The 26054-nt window shown below is 37.5% G+C and overlaps 1 protein-coding gene across 2 annotated transcripts in view; it reads left to right on the top strand.

Annotated features, from left to right (window-relative positions):
* Positions 1-26054, top strand: part of MET (MET proto-oncogene, receptor tyrosine kinase) — a 110823-nt gene that overhangs the window by 22782 nt on the left and 61987 nt on the right. For both annotated transcript variants that reach the window (XM_045792794.2, XM_045792793.2), the window contains one exon: positions 6476-7692. In XM_045792794.2, coding sequence (XP_045648750.1) covers positions 6490-7692 — 1203 coding nt within the window. In that variant the 5' untranslated portion in view covers positions 6476-6489. The remainder of the gene's footprint in view (positions 1-6475; positions 7693-26054) is intronic.

The raw sequence follows: 26054 nt of genomic DNA, 5'->3' as shown, positions 1-26054 counted from the left end.
ATTTGTCTCTCTTCCCTACTAGTCTGAGATCTCACAGACAGTTGTAAAGCATTTTATTCGATTTTGTGTTATCAGCACTCTACACACTATCTGGAACCTAGTAGATGCTGAAAAAGTATTTGAGTATATGAACAAACAACAATAATAGAGAACATTTATTGACCTACTACATGTCAAGCGCTGCTCTTAGTGGTTTACATGCCTTAACTCATTGAGCCATCAGAGTGTAACCATTCAGCAAGTGAGGTAGGTATTATATTCACTCCCATATCTCAGATGAGAAAATGGAGGCTCAGAGAAGTTATTTGCCCAAGGGGCACACAGAGAGCAAATGGATTTAAACCTTGCAGTCTGTCTCCAGAGCCTGTGCACTTGAACACCTAGCTGTCACTTATTTAACCAGCAGTGTCATCAGGTTATACCACTCAGCAACAAATACTTTTAAAAGGTTTCCCTCTATTCCTTAGGAAAGACAGATATTTCCTGGAGAAGATCTAGTCTGACCAATACACATCTTTGTTAATGGGAAGGAGACTTAGTTAATTGAAATGATCAAGGAAATGGGGTGTTTACATTTTCTCATTATCTGAGGATTAAACAGAAACCTGTATTTTAATTAAAAATCCTGTTGTTGACAATGGGCTCTAGTCCTATTTTTTTGCTTTTTAATTTAAGAAAAATTAACCTTTCTTTGATTTCTCAGTTTGAAAAGTGTCATCACTGTTTGCTGTCAAGAGAATGTAAAGAAGATGAGGGGGACTGGATTAACAAATTCCCGGGGAATTCTGCAATGTTTTTTCCTTAAACAGAAAAAATATCCTCTTTCCCTCCTGGTTTTCTTATGACTTGCCATTTCATCAAGTGTGATAACAAAAAAGCCCATTAGTATATTTGTACATCTTCTTGGGTTCTTAATTAATTGAGAATTAGTACTGTGAGTGACTTATATACCAACTTTAAGATATGAATCTTATTTTTTTTTTGTAAAGATTTTATTTATTTCTTTGACAGAGAGACAGCCAGTGGAAGAGGGAACACAGCAGGGGAGAGGGAGAGGAAGAAGCAGGCTCCCAGCCGAGGAGCCCGATATGGGACTCGATCCCGGAATGCCGGGATCACGCCCTGAGCCAAAGGCAGACGCTTAACGACTGCGCTACCCAGGCGCCCCAAGATATGAATCTTATTTTTAAAACATAATAGTTCAGATTTTTTTTAAAAAAAGATAATTTTAAAGCCTCCTTCAAAAAACCTAAAAAAAAAAAAAAAGTCATTCACCCTCTACGTTGCATTAATGAATATCAGCTATGATACAAATTGGTTATAATGCTTTTTTTTCTTTTGGCAGTAATGGTTCATTTATTTTCTTCCTTTATTACTTTTCCTAAAGAAAATACAGTGATAAATTATGTAGTAGGCTAATGTTACAAATTATAGAAGACACGCTAATATCATATTGAGAAGTTCATTTAATTTTTCCCCATAATATATTCTAGAAGTTTTAGATACATATATGCAGTTTGTTTGGAATTTGTTTTTGTCCTCTAATAGGACAGCTTGTTTTAAGCCCTTCTTTGCTTCTCTTCCTTGTCATTCCCCCCACCATGGCCAAAAATGTTCTTTTCTTTCTTTTTTTTTTAAGATTTTATTTATTTATTTGAGAGAAAGAGAGAGAGAGAGATGGAGAGCCTGAGCATGATCAGGGTGCAAGGCAGTGGGAGAAGCAGGTTCTCCACCGAGCAGAGAGCCCAATATGGGACTCGATTCCTGGACTCTGGGATCATGACCTGAGCTGAAGGCAGACGCTTAACCGACTGAGCCACCCAGGCACCCGCCAAAATTTTCTAGTACATTTCAAAACAATGAGAATTAGATACATAAATAGCAATTACAACACCCTGTATTTATATATGCATACACTATATAATAATCAAAGCTTTCAAAGATGAGATCTCTTTTTGATACTTAAACCTATGAGGATATTGGACCCTAGGACTCAGAGGCAGATGAATTACCCAGAGTCATAGAGCTGGAGAAGGAAAGGGCAAGAACCAGATCTCTGATTGTCTGACTTCTGCTCCAGTGTACTCTCCTCTTAGCTCAGGAAGATGTTTCAGTACTGATGAAGCATTTAAGAGCCTGGACAGATTCTTGTTAGTCAGACGTGGGATTGAATTCAGTTCTGTGTGACTCTTGGCAAGTTTGCTCCTCTAGAAGAGGAGAATAATAATACTTTCTACTTCAAAGGGTGTTCATAAAGAGTAAACCAGAGGGTTTAGCAGAATGCCTGGCACATGCATAGTAAGCATTCAGTACATGTTACTGTTATTTTTATTATTATGTGGCTTATACCTCTTCCAATTCTTCACCTTAATGATACACTTTGCTTTGCCCTCTGGTCCAATGAAAACTCTTTCTATGTGAAGAGAAAGTCACAACACATTGCGCTTTATCTTAAAGGAGTCCTCGGAACTATTAAGCAGTCCTTCTTTTCATTTCTTGCCGAGCTCTTTTTGCATGCCTTGTTGCAGCTATTCTAAACCTCTTTCTCTACTCTGAAGATCCTAGTGCCTCTTCTGTAACTACTACTTTCAGTGATGGTCATATACCCTAATTTATTTTTATATTTTAAGATCATATGCTCTGAAGTCCAGTATCTCTGTACTTCATCTGACTTATCTTACTGTCTCAGAAAGTGATCTTTCTTATGTTCTGGGCTCTTGGAAATGCCCCTTTTTACTCTTTTGGGATACTGCTCCAACAACATTTATCTCCCCCATTTGCTTTCCTTGGTTTCCCCACTTCTCTGGGCGCAACTACTTGCAGTTCTTCTGACTATGCCATATGTTCTCTCCTGCTTCTGTATCTTTTTACAAACTGCTGTGCCTACTAGGAATTTCCCTTCATCATCCTCCTCCTTCAAGACTCAGTTCTAACATCATTTCCAATGTGGTTGACTGCCCTTTTTATGCATTCTCATAACTGTCTGTCAATCCTCCATCAAGTGACTCTGAGCTTCCTAGAGAAAGGCACCATACCTCTGTATTCCCAGAACCTACCACCATGCCTGGCCCTTAGTGGATACCCAATAAATGGTAGTGGGTGAAAGATCTACAAATAAGCACATATATTTCCTATAATTTAAGAATAAACTTTTGAGGGACACCAGGTGACACAGTTGGTTAAGCGTCTGCCTTCAGCTCAGGTCATGATCCCAGGGTCCTGGGATCAAGTCCCACATTGGGCTCCTTGCTCAGCCTGCTTCTCCCTCTGCCTGCCACTCCCCTTGCTTATGCTCTCTCTCTCTCTGACAAATAAATGAATAAAATCTTAAAAAAAAAAAAGAATAAACTTTTGAAAAAAGAAAAAAGAGTAAACTCTTCTTAACCCTGATTTGCTTGCCCTTCCTTTGACAAATATTCTACTTCCTACCACACATTCCCTTGCAATTTAGTATTTGATACAACTATTGAATCAACTGAGATTGCTCTCTTGAAAGTCAACAAAGAGCTTCCATGTGGCCCATGTCCTCCTTCTCAAGCCCCTCACCTGGCTTCTGTGACACAGTACAACATTGGCTATCTTGGCACCTCACTGAACTTACCTCCTTTGATTCCTTCATTTGTTTCTCCAACGTGAGTAATCCCAAGATTTCCTTCATTCAACCTTTTTTCTTCCTTCACCTTGTCCCTCCATGAACTCACTCTTGATCTTAACCCTTATCTCTGTGTAGATAACATGCTAAATTTATTCCTAATCCCACTAGAGTCCCAATTACTCTACCAAGACTTGAGTTCTAAATTGTCATTCCTTCTATTACAGACATGGCACTCATACTTCCATTTGCTACTGCCTCTCCCCAGACGAATATTGTCTCACCTAAGCCCGATCACGCCACTTTCCTAGTAAGGGCACACTTCTCCTCAGAATCCTTCTTGTCATTTGCCTCTATTGCTTGGCACAAATGCTCTATCTTCTTGGAATCCTTATTCCTCACTTATTCCAGGCACCTGCTTCCTGATGAACAATGTAAAACCTACTAGTCATCCCTTAGTAGAACGTTTTCACTCATTTCCCAATAACACATGAAACTCAACATGTTTAAAACCAGCTTATCATATTTGTCAACCTTTAGCCTAACTTCCTCCTATTGACTACCCTAGTTTTGTTAATCGTTCCCTTTTCCGCAGATAACTGCTAGTCATCTGCCTTCTCTTCTGTTCTTCACCAATTTAGGTGTCAAATCTTACTTATTCAAGTATTCTCTCATTGATCCCTTCCTTTCTATTCTTGGGGACACCATCTTGGTTCTGGCCCTTATAGATAATAAGGTTATGGACTGTTCTTCCTGTTGCCAGGTTCTAAACCCTGCTCTCAGCCACCTTGTCTCCAGATCAATCTTTCAAAAGTAAAACCTTGATTATATGATTTTCCAGCTCAAAATCCTTGACTTTTCTATTATCTCTTAAATAATATCTACAATTCCTATCAATTTGATAGAGTAAAATTATCTTTCATTTTGGAGTCAAAAAAGATTTGGTTGTGGGGGCGCCTGGGTGGCACAGCGGTTAAGCGTCTGCCTTCGGCTCAGGGTGTGATCCCGGCGTTATGGGATCTAGCCCCACATCAGGCTCCTCTGCTATGAGCCTGCTTCTTCCTCTCCCACTTCCCCTGCTTGTGTTCCCTCTCTCGCTGGCTGTCTCTATCTCTGTCAAATAAATAAATAAAATCTTTGAAAAAAAAAAAAAGATTTGGTTGGGGCACCTGGGTGGCTCAGTCGTTAAGTGTCTGCCTTCGGCCCAGGGCATGATCCCAGAGTCTTGGGATCGAGTCCCACATCAGGCTCCTCTGCTGGGAGCCTGCTTCTTCCTCTCCCACTCCCCCTGCTTGTGTTCCCTCTCTCGCTGGCTGCCTCTCTCTCTATCAAATAAATAAAATGTTTAAAAAAAATTTGGATTCAAGTTCTGGCTACTACACTTACCTTTTCTGTAACTTTGAACTTATTGCCTGATTTTTTTTCACTTATTTATTCAACATATATTAATTTAACACCTACTGTGTTCTAGGCTCTATAGCAGATACTTGGGAAAGAGTGGTGAGCCAAGCAGACGTTGTCCTTCGTTTCCTGGACCTCACAACATAGTGGACTTGTCCCTATTTCTCATTATCATACTAATTCTAAGTACAAGTCATGTCTGTCTCTCTTAATGCTTTTAGGTCTTGGTTTATGCTACGTAGGGTATTATAGTGCTGTGTACTATAGTTATTTGCATATGTATGTTGTCTCTCAACCATAGTGTAGGTTCACTGAAAGGTAAGTACCACACCCCATTTCCATAGTGTAAGCACGAAGCTGTGCACATACTAGTTGTTAGTGAATTCTGCTGTGATTTTGTAGACCTAGGGTTAGTCTTTGGCATGGTTATAATGCCTAGTAAGTTTTTAAACTTTTGTCCTGTCATAATTATGCACTAAAAAAGGAGAGAAAAAAGTAATAGCTATTTAGTTTCTATTCCTTCCAGGTCCTCTTCTTTTTAACCTACCACCCTGCCTACAACTTTTATAAGTAGAACTAACAGTGTCTGTAACTCATATGCCTTAAGTTTTTCGAAACTGAAAAACAAATGCACTTATGATAACTAGTTAAAAATATTGTCCATGTGCATACAATGGAATGTCAAAATAATGTTTTTTTTTTACTAAATAGCTTTTGACTTGGTAATGAACAATATGTTGTTTTTCCCTAAGAAATAATTCTAGGACTTTAGTCCTGAACATTAGATTTTATATTATACATTTCAGCTTGTTGTTTTTATGTTTCCAGTGATCTTACATTAAGTTAAGCATTTGTCTATCCAAAACAATAGGTCAACTATAGCCAAATTATAACCATACCTTTCCTCTGCACACAAAATCCTATAAACAGCATGTGATCATATTGCTTCTAGAATTTATGATTGTTTTCTTCCAAAAGGAAGCTAAATTTAGCCTAGTAATTCTACATGCTCCCAAGGAAACAATGCCTGCTGTGATTTCTAGAATAAATGAATCTGAACCACAGTTCCTTTACTTGACTAACTAAGAAATTTTAAATATCATCCTAGTCATTACCACAGATATTAAACCACATTAAAAAACAGCAAGGGGTTAAGAAAGAAATTTGCTGTTTCTGACTTCACTGCTAAATGAGTCTAACTTAGTTGCTGTATTGTCTTTAATATAGAACATTGTTTGCATCTCATAATGGTTCTCTAAAATTACTTGTTCATGGCTTGAGTTCTAAAATTAAACTATGTAGAGTCATGTCCATCTGCACAATGCATCTTTATGTGAAATCAGCTAGAGTTTTTTGTTTTCACTTGATGTAAAAATTCCAGTTAGGAAGATTTGTTTCTAATAGTTTAACTGGTATGGTTCTTTCAGTTTCTTCTTTGTTTCTAATGACAACTAAACTCTCGCCTTGAACATGTTTTGGCAGATCAGCTTCTCACCATGAAGGCCCCTGCTGTGATTGCACCTGGCATCCTTGTACTTCTGTTTACCTTGGTGCAGAAGAGCTATGGGGAGTGCAAAGAGGCACTAGTAAAGTCTGAGATGAATGTGAACATGAAGTATCAGCTTCCCAACTTCACTGCAGAAACACCCATCCAGAATGTTGTTTTACACAAGCATCATATTTACCTCGGTGCAGTTAACTATATTTACGTTTTAAATGACAAAGACCTTCAGAAAGTTGCTGAGTACAAGACTGGGCCCGTGCTGGAACACCCAGATTGTTTCCCATGTCAGGACTGCAGCCACAAAGCCAATTTATCAGGTGGCGTTTGGGAAGATAACATCAACATGGCTCTAGTTATTGACACCTACTATGATGACCAACTCATTAGCTGTGGCAGTGTCCACAGAGGGACCTGCCAGCGACATGTCCTTCCACCCAGCAATACTGCTGATATACAGTCGGAAGTTCATTGCATGTACTCTCCACAGGCAGACGAAGAGCGCGGCCAGTGCCCTGACTGTGTGGTGAGTGCCCTGGGAACCAAAGTCCTGATATCTGAAAAGGATCGGTTCATCAACTTCTTCGTGGGTAACACCATAAATTCCTCGTACCATCCAGATCATTTATTGCATTCGATATCAGTGAGAAGGCTAAAGGAAACGCAAGATGGTTTCAAGTTTTTGACAGACCAATCTTATATTGATGTTCTACCTGAGTTCAGAGATTCCTACCCTATTAAATATGTCCACGCCTTTGAAAGCAATCATTTTATTTACTTTTTGACAGTCCAACGAGAAACTCTAGATGCTCAGACTTTTCACACAAGAATAATCAGGTTCTGTTCTGTAGACTCTGGATTGCATTCCTACATGGAAATGCCTCTGGAGTGTATTCTCACGGAAAAAAGAAGAAAGAGATCCACAAGGGAGGAAGTATTTAATATTCTCCAAGCTGCATATGTCAGTAAGCCTGGGGCCCACCTTGCTAAGCAAATAGGTGCCAACCTGAATGATGACATTCTCTACGGAGTGTTTGCACGAAGCAAACCAGATTCTACTGAACCCATGAATCGTTCTGCCGTCTGTGCATTCCCTATCAAATATGTCAACGAATTCTTCAACAAGATCGTCAACAAAAACAATGTGAGATGTCTTCAACATTTTTATGGACCCAACCACGAACACTGCTTTAACAGGGTAAGTCACATTCATTTCCCACTTATAAATTATGAGGTGTAAGTCAGAATAAGTAGCAGTCTAGAAAAGAATATCAAGGCCTTTTTGGTGCTTGGTAAATGATCTGTATCCAAAATATTCGTACATTCTTTACAAGAAAATTTAGATATTGAATCTTCATTTAAATATAAAATTATAGCTTGAGGAAAAAGTTAATGTGGTTCTAAAAGAAAAAATATTTTACAGTTTGGGTTTACGTGTTTGTCAACACTTCAGATTATTAAACTTATTTCTCATATAAGCTTTAATAGTTCTGGTCAGATTTACACAAAGCTTAACACAACAGCAATTCCTGTAAAACACAATTATTGAGATCCCAGTGCAGTCTTTACAGCATTTAGAATGAGAAGCTCAAGTTAATTTGTGGGCTTTGAAGGCTTTTTCCTTATGAGGCCCCATTAACTCATTGATATACAAATGAATGGTTTATATTCTGGGCGTTCTATAAAGGAAATTAAACAAAAACAAACCAAAAAAAAAAAAACTCGTCTAAAATGTTTTTAAATGAGCTAATACACTTCTCTGAATAACTTAGAAAACTAGAAAGGAAATTTTCGTTCCCAAATCCTTCCTTTGGAACTTGCATGGACTTTCTACTTGAACAGACATGTGTCTACCGCCTTCTAGTTGCATACTTTTTACCTGGTTGGTATTTGATATTTATAAATACAAATATTTTGATCAATACTTGTTTATACCTACATGAAATGGTATTTTCACAGAAGATGTTAGGGACATTCTTTGTTGCTTTGATTTAGATATAGTAAAAACTACCAGCTATACCCAGAGGATTTATTCTACTAGCCATCAGATCACTTGGTGCTAGAGGAAGAACACCAAATCAGGAGTTCATTGTGACTTCGGGCTCCCTTGGTTTGGACCCACATTCGAGCATGTGAATCTGGCTATACCTCCTAACATAACAACCACTAGTGATCAGAAATGGATGAACAAATAGTATAACTTTTCTAAAGACAGCTTGACTTTGGAAATCCACATCTCACTACATTAGCAGTTCTCAGTCTCGGTGATAAAGGCTGTGATTGTAAGCAGAAGGACATTAAACATATCCTTGATGAAAGAAAGTATATTATTTGCTGAAGGGTACCAAGGACATATGAATTCAGAAACAGTTGATTCATTTTTGCTGAAATATCTGCAATACTTCCCCAAATAGAAACTCCAAATAGCATTTTTTAAAGATTTTATTTATTTATTTATTTATTTGAGAAAGAAAGAGCTCATGTGAGGGGGGAGAGAGAGAGAGAGAGAGAAAGCCGGTGCCCCTCTTGAGTGTGGAGCCGAACACAAGGCTTGGTCTCAGGACCCTGAGAGAATGACCTGAACTTAAATCAAGAGTCGGATGCTTAACCAATTGAGCCACCCAGGTGCCCCCTAAATAATTTTTTATAAAGCTAGAAAAATACTTCTGAGAAAGTGAACTCATGTTTTAGTGAACTAAAGACATAACTTCCGTCCTTCCCTCTGCAAAGTCTAGGAATAAAAAATAACATACATAAATCCCAACTAAGACTTATTTCTCCCTGCATTCATGTCCTATATTTTGTAAATTCTGTAAGAAGCAACAGGATTCCTCATGAGGCTGTCCCCTTTTCTTCACTAGAAAATACAAAAGAATGAAAGGAAACAAAAGGACTTTCAGAAACCTGGAATTAGGGGGGAAATGTAATATTAATAGCATTCCAGAGAAAACACTTTTTTTTGTATCCAATAAATTGCATCAGAAACACGAGTTTAAAAATTCTATTAGGAGTTCCTCCAGGGCCTCTAAAGCACATGACTTTGCTATTTAAATCTTGTTCTGTTAAAAATTAAAAAGAGACTTTACCTTATGAGGGTATATTGATATCCTATGTCTTTATTTTATTTTGCACATTTCAACCCTCTGTGTTGTACTTTTACAAGTACTTATCAATTCTAGAAATTGTCAAAATACATTTGAACTTTTCTACCCCTTTCACTCTTTTAGTGTTCCAAGGGAAACAAAAAAGCAGGATTATCCAATGAAATTCAGGTCAGTTTTATCACCCAGGAAAAATGCCCAAAATGCACCAACTGCACCTGAAACCATTATCATTCCCATCGCAAAAATTCCTGTGGAAAACAGGATGGAGCTTGCCAACATAGTCTTCTTACAGGGGAAGCCAACTTTTGCACTGGCCAAATTCCATAAAGACAAATACCTTCAAACCTCTTCTACTTTATTTGCCTGTTTATCTTCTCTGGTTACTAAAGATCAAAATTCTTCTGAGAAAGACTACCCACATTCTCAGTTTTCATATACCAGTCCACAAAAAGATCTCAGATAGTTCCAATAATCAGCATACAATCATTTCTTAGCTTCATCTTGAAATGAAGGCACCGAGAGAGCCATTACTCACACAGAACAGAATGATTTACAAAATCAAACCTGTTTGGAAAGACTAAGCAATAAGACGACTCCATTTTGTCTTGGCAACTTTACTTGGCAAGATACCAGGTGACACTTTTAACAATTTCTTGGAACTGAGCTTTTGTTTTGGCATAAAGTTTGGTGAATAAACACATATACTGTAGTTTTGTTATTAACATCTCTAATCCATCAGATCTTTATGGAGGAACTGTTGTGTGCTCTGTAGACAAGGAAAGCTGCAGCAGTTACTTTCTGCTGAGGCTTCTGCCTGGTCCTCAGTGTGTAGGCAAAGCCATAGCAGGCGTTTTCTGGCCCTGCCTGAGCTTCTGCTATGTTCAAAGAGGGTTTTTGTCATAGGATCAGACAGAGAGAGCGCCAAGAAAAAGGGTCTTTCAAATTCTAAGGGTCAAGCCAGTATATAGGCCTGATTTGCTTATTTCAGATCACATATTTGGTAGCTTTTCCCACTCTCACATTTTATGAAACATGTGTATGCAGACAATTCATATACAGCTTCTCATATTGATGATATCTCCAAAGCCCTCTTTTGAGTCATTTGATAGTTTCCAGAGCACATCATCTTCATATCTAAGTTATGTGTGCTTCAGAACTCTTTGATTCTGCATCTGATGTTGTTTCTGGAAACTTTTCCTAAGCCACAGGTACCCACTCATGTAATATTAGAGTTGACTGTATCACTTCAATAAAAATAAATTCTTGATCTTCACAGTATAACAATTTTCTATGTTGCTTTTGAAAGTGATTCTTAAGGGATATTTTTACAGTGATGTCTAACACTTAGAATTGTGAGATTACATACCCACAAATAATTACTAAATCTTTAGTCTTAAATATCTTTACCACCTTTTTTTACTCATTCATCATTTGACCTCTGTAAACTTACTAAACTGGTATTTGATTGAAGTTGTGTTAGTCTAATGCATATTCCCTAAACAGCACATTAGTATTCAAAATAAAATAGTTGAGAAACTATCCCATAATATGGAGACTTTGTAAATCCCCAAATTTGGGAAGAAAAAAAATCTGTCACTTTCTCTTTGGGAATAAACAGTTTTAAAATTCAGTTTGTTTTAAGTACATTGATGGGACTCTCCAACAGTATCATACATATAAGGGATTTACTAACATAATTATTCTAGGAAAAAACTAGAATCAGTATACCTTCGCCCAGTTTCCTACAAATGAGATCAATAGTGACTAAAAAAAATTTTTAATTCCCTCATCGTAAAGGTCCTATTCCCTAAATTATACTTACTAAGAGAAGTGGATTAATACATTTTGGAAAGATTTTCAATCAGAGTTGAAATTTGGAAAAGGGTTCTTGAAATATCTCTCATCTAACCAGAAAATACAATTAATCACATTACACTTTTTCTTGCAATTCCAATTTCAAAGTTTTGCTCTATATGTAAGCATTTGAAAGAATTAAAAAATAAATAAACTTGTAGTAAAAAATATTTTCACCAGCATCTTAATGACCAATGATTGATTAGTTGAAGGGGAGAAACATGCAGTTCGGTGCCAGGCACACCTAGATGCAAATTCCCACTTATTACATACCAGCTGTGTGACTTCTGCTGCATGACTTGACTCCTTAGAGCCTCAGTCTGCTCATTTGTAACACACAGAGAACAAAACCTACTTCGTAGGGTTTTGTAAAACTTAGGGAATATATATATATATAATATATTATATAAGGTACCTAGCACAACAAGATGACCACAAATTTAGCTCTTTGGGAGACAGCATGGCCTAAAGAAACAAGACTGAAGTCAAAGAGACCTGGGTTCAGGTGTATACTCCACCATTTTATACCCATCTGGTCACAAGAGCATTATTTAAACTCTCTGAACGCATTTTCCCTCCATGCAGGGCCATTGGGAGAACCAGTGCAATAATGTTTACAAAAGACCCTAATTTAGTCCTTGGCACATAATAAACAGCAACTATTATTGTAAGGAATACTTATGTAAGGAAAGACAAATTTAAATTATTGAATTTTCTGGAAGGAGCACACTCTGGTTCTACTGCTCATGAAGGTCTTACTTTCACTTACCTTCCTACCTCTTATGAGTGACCCACCTCCAGAATACTTAATTTGGTAAATCCTTCTTAAAACTTAGTAGTTAAAAAAAGAGAGAGAGAGGTGGCAGGGGAGTGGTGGTGGTTTGGGCTGGAGAGAAAGATAATTGAAACAGAACTGTACCCTAGTCAAGCCAGAAGGTATAAGGCATGCTCCTTTCCCCAGCCTTCAATTCTGACTACCCATAGCACTGTAAGATGTTGTGCTTCTGTAACTTAAATTATACTGTGCATTCAAGAAATTGCAGATAATGCAGTTTTAGAAAAAGTCCACTTCACAGGTTGTTTGTATCAAGCTTCCTTGTTTTTAAATATCATTTATACTCAAATTCAAAGAGTAGCCAACCACTTCCCAAAATAAAGGAAACTTAAAGTAGTAATTTTCCATCTCCGTTTCAAGGAGTGCCAAAGTTAAAGGGTCACCACTCAGAGCCATCAGAGGAAGAGAGCAAAGTGATTAGAACAATTTTGAATGAAAACAAAATCAAAACAAGATGCAAACAAGGAATAATAGGAATAGGCAGAAAAATAAACATACAGTGATGTTTCTTTATTACTATTATAAAGATGATAGATGAGTAAAATTGGGTTACGTTTAAGTTGTAATGGAAGAAAATAATTGCAGCCTTCCATCAGGAAACCACAAGGACCATTATTGATCTGTCATCCTCAGGGCATGTCTCGCAATATTTAATAATATAAACAAAGATTTATAACTCTTTATAGGCCATATATCTGTAATCTCCCACACACCACACCATTTGAACAGGGAATGTGGAGTCAGTGTTACAAATAACATCCATGTAATTATACTGGTTTGGCATGTCTTATTTAAACAATCTAGCACTCTCAAGAGAGTATTTTTGTATTAGGGATGAAAAATGTGAAGTCAGACTTAAGGGTTTTTTTACTTCCTGTGCTCCGAAACGAGAGAATGTTATCCTATAGGAAAAATGTTATTGAGGATTCTTCATTCTAAACACTAGATACCTTGGCCTTATGCCAAATGTAATAGCTTCCAAAGCAAAATCTTGCAAGAAAGAAAACCCTCGAGGTATAAGGATTCAATATACTTTTTAAAATATACTTTTTATACTTTCTAAGTAGAAATTTGTTAATTTGACATTTGATTCCTCTTCTCCTGTAAACTCTTCTTTATTCTCACCCAGGCTCAGGGAGTCGCTGATCCCTAACTTACTTATTTGAATTACATGCTACCATCCCATGAAAATTAGCATACTGCATTATTTTATTAAAAAGAATTTAAAATTATTTTCTTTCCAGAATTTTGTAACGCTCTCTGAGATCTCTGGGCATACCCAGAGGGTATTGAAAATGTGTAACATAGTGAGCCACTAATGTCTTCTATCTACTCTTTCTTTTCCTGCTGCTAACCTTTCTTTAAACCATTTGGTAGCTCCCCAGGAAAGAATAAAAAAGTAAAGGCATACATTTTTATAAGCTAACAGCAAAGAAACACAGTTAATGCTAAAACTGTCACCAAAAATACAGTTAGGGTTTACCTGTGAATTACATTGATTCATGATGGATGAATGCATTTTAAATTAATTCTTCATTCTTCTTAATGTCTTTTGAAGCAGGTGGTATGGTCTGTATTTTTTTTTTAAGTAGTTGGTTTCTACATTGGAGATTCACTTGGTAAAATTAATGTAGCAAACAGTAAGGAATTCATGCAAAAAAATTAAGTTGGTTTTTGAAAAGCAGGTGTTAACAGAACTTTGAAGACAGCTCTAATACATGATATTTTCATTGTCATACTACTACATGATTAGAAACAAATGAAAGCACGTGCAATCCTGAATTTTGTAAGACTATTAACCTCCTTGAGTAATAATGGATTTTTTTACTCAGAATAATACATCAAATTTTGGGTGTTACACCCTTACTTCAGATTTGTCTTATCAATGGTCATCCCACCCTGCATTCTTATCTCCTCTAACAAGAAAAAGGAGGATCTGTTAGAATTTGGATAGAATACCCACGAGGAATTTCTGCTATTGCTTATTCATGGATTGGCACAGATACCGAGTCAGTGGGCACACGGAGTCCAGAGTGACTCAGTGCCCAGATATGTGCTGTAAGTCACATCTCCAGCCGCCAAGGGAGGGCTGTAAAAGGGCTCATTTATCAGGGGAATGAAACCAAGGGTTCAGCTACTCTTGAAGTTATTAAAACTCCCTTGGTGTTTTGTTGTTTGTTTTGTTTTTTGTTTTGTTTTGTTTTGTTTTTAATAATAGTGAATGTGGTAAGTGATTGTAAGATCCTGGATACATTCCAGTCTGCTAATTATGTATTTTTTCTAACTAAAATGTTCCAGGCTGTTTCATTTGCATATGAATTACTTGCTGAGCGGTGTTGACTTCCTATCTTAAAAGCCTTGGGGAAGAGTTTTACCGCACTTCACCCTAGAACTAGGCTAACTTAGAGCAGATGAAGTGTGTCTACCTTCTGTATTTCAAAAATATCCTCTAGTTTTTCAACAAGAGAACAGAAAAATGTCTTATAAATGCATGCTGATATAAAATAAAGGCTATTTCCACCATTCTTGATGCTCACAAAAAGGGGAAATGCCTTATGAATAGTAACTATAAAACAAAAAATAAAAATTGCAAATTCAGACTGAAGTCTGACCTCAGTTGTCTTATTTGGGTAAATCACCAAAATGTTCATCAATCAGAGGACATTAAAACGGTAGGTGACATTTCAAATCATGCTCTAGGTAAAAGGGGTGAATTAAGGTCAGTTTTGATTTGTAAAGCACTCTTTTCTAAAGCTGATTTTATGAAAATTAAGTTTGCTGAGTTGTCATCTCAAAATATATGGATTATTCATGATTTGCTAGAATTTATGTCCATGTACCAGAAAAGTGTAAATTTGTATGATATTAAATTTTCTAATGACATTTTAAATTTAAAATCTGATTAACACTTGCATCTAGCAGCCACTCTACTAACTGCACTATAGGTGAGGTGGTGCTCAGGGAATGGGACAAATGCAAAGATTAAATTGGTCTGTGAGCTGAGTGAATCAATAGTATTTAGTGCTAATGCACTAAGCAGATACAAGCACTAATGCAGTGGTAGTCAATAGCAAAAACGAATATCTCTAAAAATTATCTTGACAATAAAATGTGCAATATTTTCCATTTATTTTAAGCTAATTACATTCCATGCTTGTTCTTTCATCTTATTAGTGTAAACCAAGTTCTGGAAGCCTAATGATTTTATTTAGTGCATAAAATGACCAAAAACTTGTGATCATTGTTTTCAGCAAAAGACAGGAAAGAATTTGTTCATACAACCAAGATTCAACAAGAAATTCAATAGATATGGAGTGCCTAACCTTTCAGGTATTACAGTGGTGAATGACATAGGCATGGTTCTTGTCTTTATGAAGCGAACACACTAGGGGAAGAGATGACAATAAAAACTCAGTCACACCAGTATATGCATCATGGTAGTTTATGAAATATAGTGTGAGGGAAAGGAACATCTGTGAATGCAAATGAGGAGGAATATGTTAATTTGATAGCATAGTCACAAAAGGCCACTCTGAGGAGGTGACAGTTAACTTTTACATAAGGCTAAAAGTTAACTTTTACATAAAGCCCGAAATTTTGGAAAAAAGCCCTATGTCCTTAGTACATGGCCAACTACATAGCCAGTATTTAATAAACTAATAGTTATTACCTATTTAATAAACTTTAGGTCTTAACTACATGGTGCTGCATTTAGCCAGCTTTTTTAAGTGATTCTGGACATGAATGCATATTATTTTACACTTAGAAAAACATATCACAAGAGGTAGAACTATCCCGGAGATTTTAACTTCTTTAACAGTTTGTTGATTAAATAGTTGTTTATGTATTCAAACTTTGTCTTTTCTTTGATTTGTAAGTGAATTAAGTTACTTTTCACTAAGTAATTGTTAGTATGAGGAAGATAATGTGTAGATTTCTAGAAGCTAAGGGCATAATGTTGGTAGCACTTCCTGCCTCTCCTAGGCTATCACTTTAATCAGCTTTGAAACATTTTGATGTCTTGTATCTGTCCAAGTTGTTTGTTTCTTATCCCCCTCACGTTTCTTCTGTGGCCAACCCTGGGGAACCTCTGCATCAAAAGAACCTGCATTTCCTGGGGAGGGAAGGGATTGTCCTATTACCAGTAAGTCCTATGACAAAGTGAATCCTAATTCCAAGAACACACAAAATAAGCTCCTTGGAAACCCTCAAAATTATAAAAGTTGATGGAATTCAAGGGAATGCGATGCTGAGGTGGGCCCAAATCATATTATCTTTCTGCATCTATATACCGCCCTCTGCACAACTGTCTTCATTTTAGACTATTTCCTTCTCATGTGAATCATGTGGTCCAGAGGGCTAAGTGAGAGGCAAATGCTCCCGGGACTCACGAGGATGTCATGAGTGCCTGCTGAAGGAAGGTACAGGGGCATGCCCTCTAGTTAGTGCTGCCTTTATGTTGTTCTAATGCATCCCTAGCTGCAGATATTTTGCCTTTCTCTTTTATTTTAATCATGTTCATTTATATATACTTAATCATGCAAACATCTAAATAAATTTAAGGTCTTAGAGGACAGGCGGTTTGTCCTGCTTCTTTGTACCCAAGTGTATGCCTTGCAGACCACAGACTATAGTGTTGATATTATTTGACAAAAAAAATGTTGTCTTCCAAAAGAAACCTATAAATTTACATAGTAGAGACCATCTAAATTGCTGCAGTGTTTGGATAAAGAACCTTGATAGAATCTACAAATATATTTTTATGACTGGGTTGTAAAGTCACTGTTTTTGCCATCCCCACAAACCATGAAGATTTGAAATGCAAGTCTGAAAAATACATGTGAGGAATTGAAAGAAATACTCACCTTTTTCTTGCTCACTTTGTTCACTTTTGTTTGGTCAGAAAAGAAGTGGAGTCTACCATGGGAAAAGATGAGGGAATAAGAGGCATTTAATCCTCAAGGCTCGTTCCTGTGCCTGCAAATCAGGGAGGTCATTGGCTTGCCCCTTCCTGAAGGCTATAATTATAGCAAAGGACTATTTATTTTCCAGTAAAGTAACCAGAATCTTAAATGTAAGAGATTGTTTATAAGAGTACAGTGTGTGTCTGAGGTTGGGGGGGTGGGAAGGTTATACAAAACCTTAGGAAAGATAATAGGGAGGTGAGATTATTTTTCTTCGCATATCCAAAATATGAGAAGGTCCAAGACTGTGGAAATGTTCTGAAGTGCAGTAATAGAGGCAAATATGAGGTCAAATTAGGTGATCCTGGTACTTAAGGAACTGAATTAAAAGAATAAAGAAGAGGAATTTATAATAGAATGTATCTGATGATTCATTATAATATATCTGATAATTCATTAATATAAACTTATTTGTGGCTCCAACATCATGGTAAACAAGAACCAGTAAATGTATTAGTAAGAGTAATTGAGAAGTATTTCTTTTTTTTTTTTTTTAAGATTTTATTTATTTATTTGACAGAGATAGAGACAGCCAGAGAGAGAGGGAACACAAGCAGGGGGAGTGGGAGAGGAAGAAGCAGGCTCATAGTGGAGGAGCCTGACGTGGGGCTCTATCCCATAACGCCAGGATCACGCCCTGAGCCGAAGGCAGACGTTTAACCGCTGTGCCACCCAGGCGCCCCGAGAAGTATTTCTAATTTGAAAATACCAACTACATTGGGTTTATCTAGAGCTGATATGGAAAAAAATGGGCAGTGTTCCTTAACACTGATTTTCTGAAGGGTCATAACAAAGGTACTGATTTCAAGTAGAACTGGGCAGACAAAACACAAGATGAGTTCTGTTACTGGCCCAATATCAAGAGTAGTAGTTAGAAAAAAAAAAATAGTAGTCAGTATTTGCAAAATAATGAGTAATATGTAAACAGTAGTTTAACAATAGTATTAACACTGTAAGGTCAGGTTTTTGACATGTACAAAGAAGACTAAAATAAGTGCCTGCTTGAAGATATATATATTATAGTAAATTGTGACGATAATTATGGTATATTCTATCTAGATACTTTTTTAGAATCAAATGCTAAGAAAACATAAGCACTGATTTCAGATTTTTAGGCAAACAATACTTTTTGTGATCCTGGGTATGTGGCATGGTGGCACTGTTGAAAATTTGAAGTTCACCATTTGTGGCACAGTTACAGGTCACAGAAAAATAAACACCAGGACTTTGCCACACCTAATAAGAAAGCTCTTTCTTAAAAAAAATAAATCCATATTTTTCAGGATCCAGGGTAATCATGGTGCAAACTCTATGATACTGAGTATCTTATGACCCTAGTGATAACAATCCAATTGAAAGCAGACAAAGTCATAAAAAAAGAGGGATTATGAAATATTTGAAAAGTAAGCATCTAAGTTTTCATAAGTAAATATTAATTTAGTATTTGTATGAGCTTTAGATATTAAAACTTTTCCTACATTCTCTGGGCCCTTAGAACCAGCTGTTATAACTCCCACTGCTTTATTTAATATTCTATATGCTGGGGATTCACAGACTGGCTAAGAAATAGTCAAATTTTCTACTTTCACTGTAGAAATATAATAAAATCTCTGTTCCAGTGAATGGCTAGACAATTATTTTAATAATGATATTATCATTGCTTCATTTTATCTTTCTTGCTACTAGCAAGGTTTTATTTTATACTCTGAACTCTGGCTAAATTACAAGTTAAACTGAACTATTGTTTGTTTAATGCTCTATTTCCTTCTAACCTTATTTTTGTCTATCAACCTCAGCCCAGTTCCCCAGTGGCTCAGGAAACCCTCAACTGGGATTAAGTAATAGTTTACACAACCTCTCTCATTCATTAACCCAAGTTGACATTCTCATTCTGTGTACCAGCCTTATTGAAGACTTTTTAAGCACCTTCTCCAGCTGCTGATTTGGGTGCAACTAACAACACCTCTTTAATCAAGGAACTTAATATTTCCAAAGAATCTTTCAGCCTATTTCAGCCTTCTCCATTAGCACAATCTAATTCTGCCTGCTTCTTCTATTCCTTCTTCAGAATAAAACCTGGTCTCATTTATAGTAAATATGAAGCTTAAAAATCTTTACTTCTCTCCTTCAGCAGATACACAAAGGAGAAACAGAAAATTATATGTTATCATTCCAGATAGATTTTCTTTTATTAGTATGTTGAAAATGATGCCAGTAAGATAAAAGTAGATCTCCCTGGCTCCATCCTCATCCCCAACCAATCTATTTGTCTCCAGACTGCTGCTGGAATAAGTAATCTTTCTTGAAAACAAACCCATTTATGTTACTGTGTCCCTTAAAATAATTTGAGTGCTCCCCAATGGTTTCAGAGTAAAATCCACACTCTTTAGTATGTATTCAAGAAGTTTCCTACCTTGGCCTTGGCTATTTCCTGGTCTTCAAACCCACTAGTGTGCTGGCAAGTGTCTAATTTTCAGGGAAAGGGGGAGTAGAAGTCCCTGATCTGTAGTGCTTGTCAATTTCTGTGGTGTAAACACCCCCACCAAGCCAATTTCAAGCTACCATAGTCACTGGACAACAATTAGGAAGAAATAGTCACCATTGGCTCTGTCAGGTAGTACAAGATAACTCAAGCACACCAGTACCACCCTACCCTCAGCCTATCTTCTAAACTCCCTTTGCCAATTTCCTTTATGTAATACAGTGTATTCAGTCCTCAGACTTTTTTAACTGAAAGTTTGTACCCTTTTACCAGTGTTTCCCTATTTCTGCTGCCCTCTCTACTGCCCACTCCCATCCCCCCACGGCCCCAACCCCTGGCAACCAGTTTTCTGCTGTCTATTTCTATGAGCACAACATTTTTTTTTTTTTTTAGATTTCACATAAAAGTCATAACATGCAGTATTTGTCTTTCTCTGTCTGGCTTATTTCACTTAACATAATGTCCTCTGGGTTCATCCATATTGTGGCAAATGACAGGACACCTTTTTTTTTTTTAAGTCTGAATGGACAGATACACCTCATCTCCTTGATCCATTCATCTACTGATAGATAATTAGGTTGTTTCCATGTCTTGGCTATTGTGAATAGTGTTGCAATTGACATGGAAGTACAGAGATCTCTTAGAGATAATGGTTTGTTTCTCTTTTTTTCCGTTTGGATAAATACCCGGAAGTGGAATTGCTGGATCATATGGTAGTTCTATTTTTAATTTCTTGAGGAACCTCCATGCTGTTTACTGGCTGTACTAGTTTACATTCCCACCAACACTGTACAAGGATTCCCTTAACATCCTCACCAGCATTTGTTCTCTCTTGTCTTTTTAATAATAGCCATTCTGACAGATGTGAAGTGAGATCTCATAGTGGTTTTGATTTGCAATTCCCTAATTAGTGTTGTTAAGCACCTTTTCATGTTCCAGTTGGCCATTTGTATATTTTCTTTAGAAAAATATCTATTCAGTTTCTTTGCCCATTTTTAAATTTTTTTTCCTTTTTTTGCTACTACTGAGTTGCATGAGTTCCTTGTATATTTTAGATATTAAGTGCAATGTGAGTCAACCTGTGTATTTATCAGTTATGTGTCAACCTATCATTCTTTTAGTTCCTAGAATCCATCAGTATCTCTCACAACCCTGCCTTAACATGTTACTTAGTCTGCCTCAAATTCCCTTTAACGCTCATTTTGTCAGGTTAACACTTTCTCCCCATTGTTTACAATTCTACTCAGGCATTTCCTGCCCCAGAAAATTTTCTCTAGTTTTCCCCTAACCTTCCATTCTGGATAAGTGGCCTTTCCTCAGTACTCCAGTAGCAGCACCCTTTGCTTATTTCTACCATATCTCTTACCACACTCTGTGGTATTATGTTCACTGATTTCCTCATTAGCCCCTTGAAGTTTTGGGCTGTGACTTTTCAATCTCCATATCCTTAGTACCTAACGAAATATCTTGAATAAAATATCTGTTTATCAAATGGGCACGTAGTTATGACAAAGCCTCATATTTCAAATAATGTAATAAAATGCTGATTAGTAAAAATAATTTTTAGATAAAGCAGTTTTTCATTCTCTCCCCCAAATCTCTAAAAACTAATTTATAGAATTGGGGAATTTCCAAAAGTTAAATTAGCATTGAAGAGAAATTCTGGGATGTTTCAGTCCCTTCCTTACACACACACACACACACACACACTCCATCATCCACTAGTTTGGAATGAAGAAGGATCAAAAAACAAAGAAGGAGAAAAGTGAGAGGAGAAGAAAAGATAAAGATCGGTAGGGTGAAGAGACAGGAATTCCAGAGCTTTGCATTTAATCCAATTTGGGAAAACATAATTAAAGCAATTAAAAGGAGAAATGCAGAGTAACTTCTCTGCTCCTTAAGGCTTTCTTGACCCTTTCAACATAGCTTCCCCTTTGAGTGGGTAACACTGTCTGTATGAAGTACGTTAGGCAGCACCTTCTGGTGGACATTGCTCAAACAGTGGTACCAGTAGAGGCACCCTCCCAGGAAGTTTTCTTTTTGAATCCATAGATTTTTTCACTACGAACCACCAGTCTATGATTTCAAGTTGAAAATAATGAGTGGGTTACGGAAAAGAAGTCCAGAGTGGAGGTCTTTGTCAATACCTTACAGTGCCGCAGGATTAGACTCCCCAGTGGCATCACTTCATGGGTCCCAAATACATTCTTGGTACAAAGCATAAGCTTGGCCTTGATGTAGATGCAGTAAGATTAGAAGAAAGTTTGGTAAAGGGCTTGGGGACTTTGGTCAATGAGGAGGGTTGCCCACAGATTGAGGTTTCTGATACACAGTTCTGGTCAGGAACAAAGGAAGAAGATGAGTAAAGAGTCTCACTGCACAATGGTAAGGAGGAAAGGAGGGACAAGAGGTGATGACAGTCATGGCAGGCTAGGATATAGTCATGGGTTTAAACAATAATCTGGGGCCCAATTGAAGAACTCTGGTGTCATCTCTCTTTCACTTCTCCTGGCTCTCCACGAAGACATTCATCAGCCTGGTTTCTATTGAGCGTGACACTGTTAGGCACATAAACAGACCATGGCTCTTATACTCTAAAGAAAGAACCGCTTCTGTTGTATTGCTTAGTGCTGGGTAACTGGTGCTTTGTCTTTTGAGTAGCTCTGACAATTCAGTGAGTAAGTACATTAAAATTTGTTTTCTATTAACTAACTGAAGGAAGCAGAAAAATTCTATACACTAAGCATTAAAATTTGCTTCACTTGGAGCAACTTTCTTTATGAATCACTCTGTCACTCCTGGCTCTGATTGAGGTGAGGTATGAAGCCTGCTAAAGCCAAACCACATGGACTTGGTCTGTTTCAGATCTGATTCACCTTAGGAAATGATGATGAAGAAGCAAACATTTTAACACTTAGAATTCCAGAACCCCTATCATTGTAGAGTTCTGAGTCTTTTGAATCCCAGAGATACCTCGAGAAGAAGGTGGATATATTTTTATTTCATTTATATATAAATGCATTTGTACACATGTGTATATAAATCTGTACACACGCATACATAAAATACATCCTGCTCCAAGTATTTCTCTCTTCCCTCTTCATTAATCCATTTCTGTCAAGACCTGTGTCAACCTTGGCCTCTGCCATGAGCCTTCTCTAGCTGTTTAAGCCCACACTGATCTTTTTTTCTAATCTTGTAGCATTTACCACCTGTACCAGTATTTTTGGAACGTATCTATCAATGATGTTCTTTGTACTTTGCATTGTTAGTTAGTTTGTGGGTCTGCCTCTGGCACTGGATTCATTTTATTTAAACCTCAAAACAATCTTATTAGATAGGTGTGCATTTTTCCATTTTACAAGTGAAAAAGTGAGGGTTGGAGATCTAAGTATCCTCTCTAAGTTTGCACAGCTGTTAAGCGCAGGGGCACTTGAGAGCCCATGCTCTTCTCCTCTAGTCTGGGATGGTTACCTCTGGATGCAACTAGGAAGGTATTTGGGGAACCTTACACTAAAAAGTTACAGAAGTGTATTTGAACAAGGAGATTATAGAATCAAAGGAATTAGATTATAGGAGGCCAAGTGCGAGATTTCCTTTAACTCCATAGAAACGTTTATAAGAATCGATAGGTGGATATAAACAATAAAAGAAAAGGAAAAGTCAAAGATGACTGAGACTAAAAGGGAGAGGGTGGTTATCAATGCCATACAGAAATAGGAAGCTAAGGAGGCCTGGGTGGCACAGCGGCTAAGCGTCTGCCTTCGGCTCAGGGCGTGATCCCAGCGTTCTGGGATCGAGTCCCACATCAGGCTCCTCCGCTATGAGCCTGCTTCTCCCACTCCCCCTGCTTGTGTTCCCTCTCTCGCTGGCTGTCTCTATCTCTGTCGAATAAATAAATAAAATCTTTAAAAAAAAAAGAAAGAAATAGGAAGCTAGAAGAGGGAATTAGTTTGGGAAGAAAAGTGATGAGTTTGATTGGCATCAATGGCACATTCAAACTTGGTCTAAAGGCAGTTGTAGAGACAGGGCTGGTCCTCAGAAGAGAGAATGCCGCTGGGTGTATGAAGTTAGGTCATCCCCACGAGGCAGCATCCATCACCTCTTGAATCACTAGTGTGGAGCCAGCAGCCGGTTGGCCAGATGCCTGGTTGTATTACGTTCAGGGCCGTCTGAATTGATCGGGGCTAGAGATGATACCCTTTCTGCCTTCCTGGAGACAGATCAGCTCTTCTTTAACTGCTCCCCAGCTTTGCTCCCCTGCTCGAGGTCTCTGATTATGAAGAACTCCGTGGCTATTGAAATTGTGAGGCAGGATTACTTCATCAAGGGGAACCGGTGGCAGCAAAAGTATTGAGAAAGCATCTTTCTTTTAAACTGAAGCAGAGTTGTCTTTGTAGCACAAAACAACATAGTCACATTCTTAGCATTCGACCACACCAGCCTAACAGTCTGGCCTTGCATTAAGGAAGAAGGGCCTGCTCTGTCAGAGAGCTGACTCTTCTGCATTTTACAGAGAATCAGGCTTCAATGTTGACATCTTAGACGTTTGAGTACAGACTGATAGGAGATAAATATGTCTGGAAGAAACATAACCAGACACTGATGTTCAAAGCTCTGTGCCTCTGCCTGCAGTGAGTTCCACAGCACCTCTCTCCCAGTCTCACTAAATAAATGGAAGACAGCACATGAATGAAATTTAGGGGAGTAAGTTATGTGGAATTCCTGAAATTAAAGCAGCTGAGTTTTTAGCCAGCTATATAAAAAGTTCTAGGCAAAGAGGGACTATCTATTTTGAAATATGTATCCCCCAGAAAACCATTATGTGTCAATAGAATTTGTAGATAGGGCGATTATGAATAGAGTTTATATTAAAATGCTTCTGTTAATTTAGTCATGGGCAAGAAGGAAAAAGGGCTGGTATGAGTGAACTGGCAAAGATTTTACAAAATGGTACATTTTTAAAAATCTATCTGCAAGACTGATTTAAATTATCTATAGCTGAGCTAAATCTGTCCTATAGATCAATTAAAGGAATCACTATTTTAAATATATCACATCCTTAATTATACCGAATTAAATGTAATTACATATTCACTGCATGCATCATAATGTTAATTAGGGAAAACAGTTTGAATCAAATACATTGAGGTATATAGCACTTCAATTTTCTTTTTATAAAAAAAAGTATATGTCTGAGGTAAAAAAAAATCTAGCAAGTACTCATGAAAAAGTAAAGAAAGACTAAATTATTGTTTCAAGACTTACAAATTGTAGAGTAATTCCTATTATTTACCCCATGACAGTATATAAGCCCTTGAGTTGAGGAAGCAAGTTTGCAACAAGTTTTTAATAAAGCAGAACAGGGTGTTTACCATTGGTTCTCAGAGTTGACGTCATATAATTACTATTATTACCATTATTTTTTTTATTTTTTTTGCAAGAGAAAGCACACATGCAAGATGAGGGAGGAGCAGAGGGAGAGAGAGAATCTTAAGCTGACTTTCCGCTGAGTGCAGAGCTGGAGGCAGTGCTTGATTGCACAACCCTGAGATCACGTCCTGCACAGAATTTGAGTCTGATGCTTAACCGATTGAGCACCCTGAGGCCCCCACAGAATTATTTTAGAAGAGGATAAACCTTGAACAATTACATGCCTTCCAGAACTTCTTAAAGAATAGGCATGTATATCGAAAATCTGTTAGGCTCTTTTGGAGTAGCCTAAGGTGTTGGGGGACAGTGACTATTTACTCATGGCATCTTAAACATCCTGAGCATTCATTTGTTCCGGCAGTGGGCTGAAGGCAGTTTGGTAATTCCAAGCCCAGAGGAAGCATTGGAAAGCCATCCACAGACCCACCGCATGGTAGAACTGAAAGAGAACTTTGAGATCAATTCACCAACCCCTTCCTTTACAGTCAAGCCTAGGGAGGGGGGTGAAGACCGTGGTGCTATGGAACCTAGGTTTAGTCCTTGCCCTGCTGCTGCTGCTGGTCATGTGACCACACAGTGCCTCAGTTTCCTCCTAGCATTCTTATGAGGATTCAGTGAATTAATATTTGTAAAGTGCTTAGAACAGTGTCTGACAGATTGTAAACACTCTAGACAAATGTTTGTTATATAAGTTTTATATAAGTTTATTATATAACTTTTATTTTAAAAACTCAGACCCAAAGAGATCAAGTGATTTGCCTAAGGTCATGTGACTCATCAAATCCCAGTTGAGTAGAACCAGTCCTGTGCTGTAGTCATGCTCATTCTTTTCCACCATGTCCTTAGACCATCCCTGGAATGTGAGTTTATCTCAGAAATACCATAGGA

Source organism: Ursus americanus, chromosome 3, assembly GCF_024610735.1.
Source record: "Ursus americanus isolate L20-20 chromosome 3, mUrsAme1.1.p, whole genome shotgun sequence".
NCBI lineage: Eukaryota > Metazoa > Chordata > Mammalia > Carnivora > Ursidae > Ursus > Ursus americanus.
Note: the sequence above shows the minus strand (reverse complement) of the source record. Positions and strands in the feature narration are given on the sequence as shown.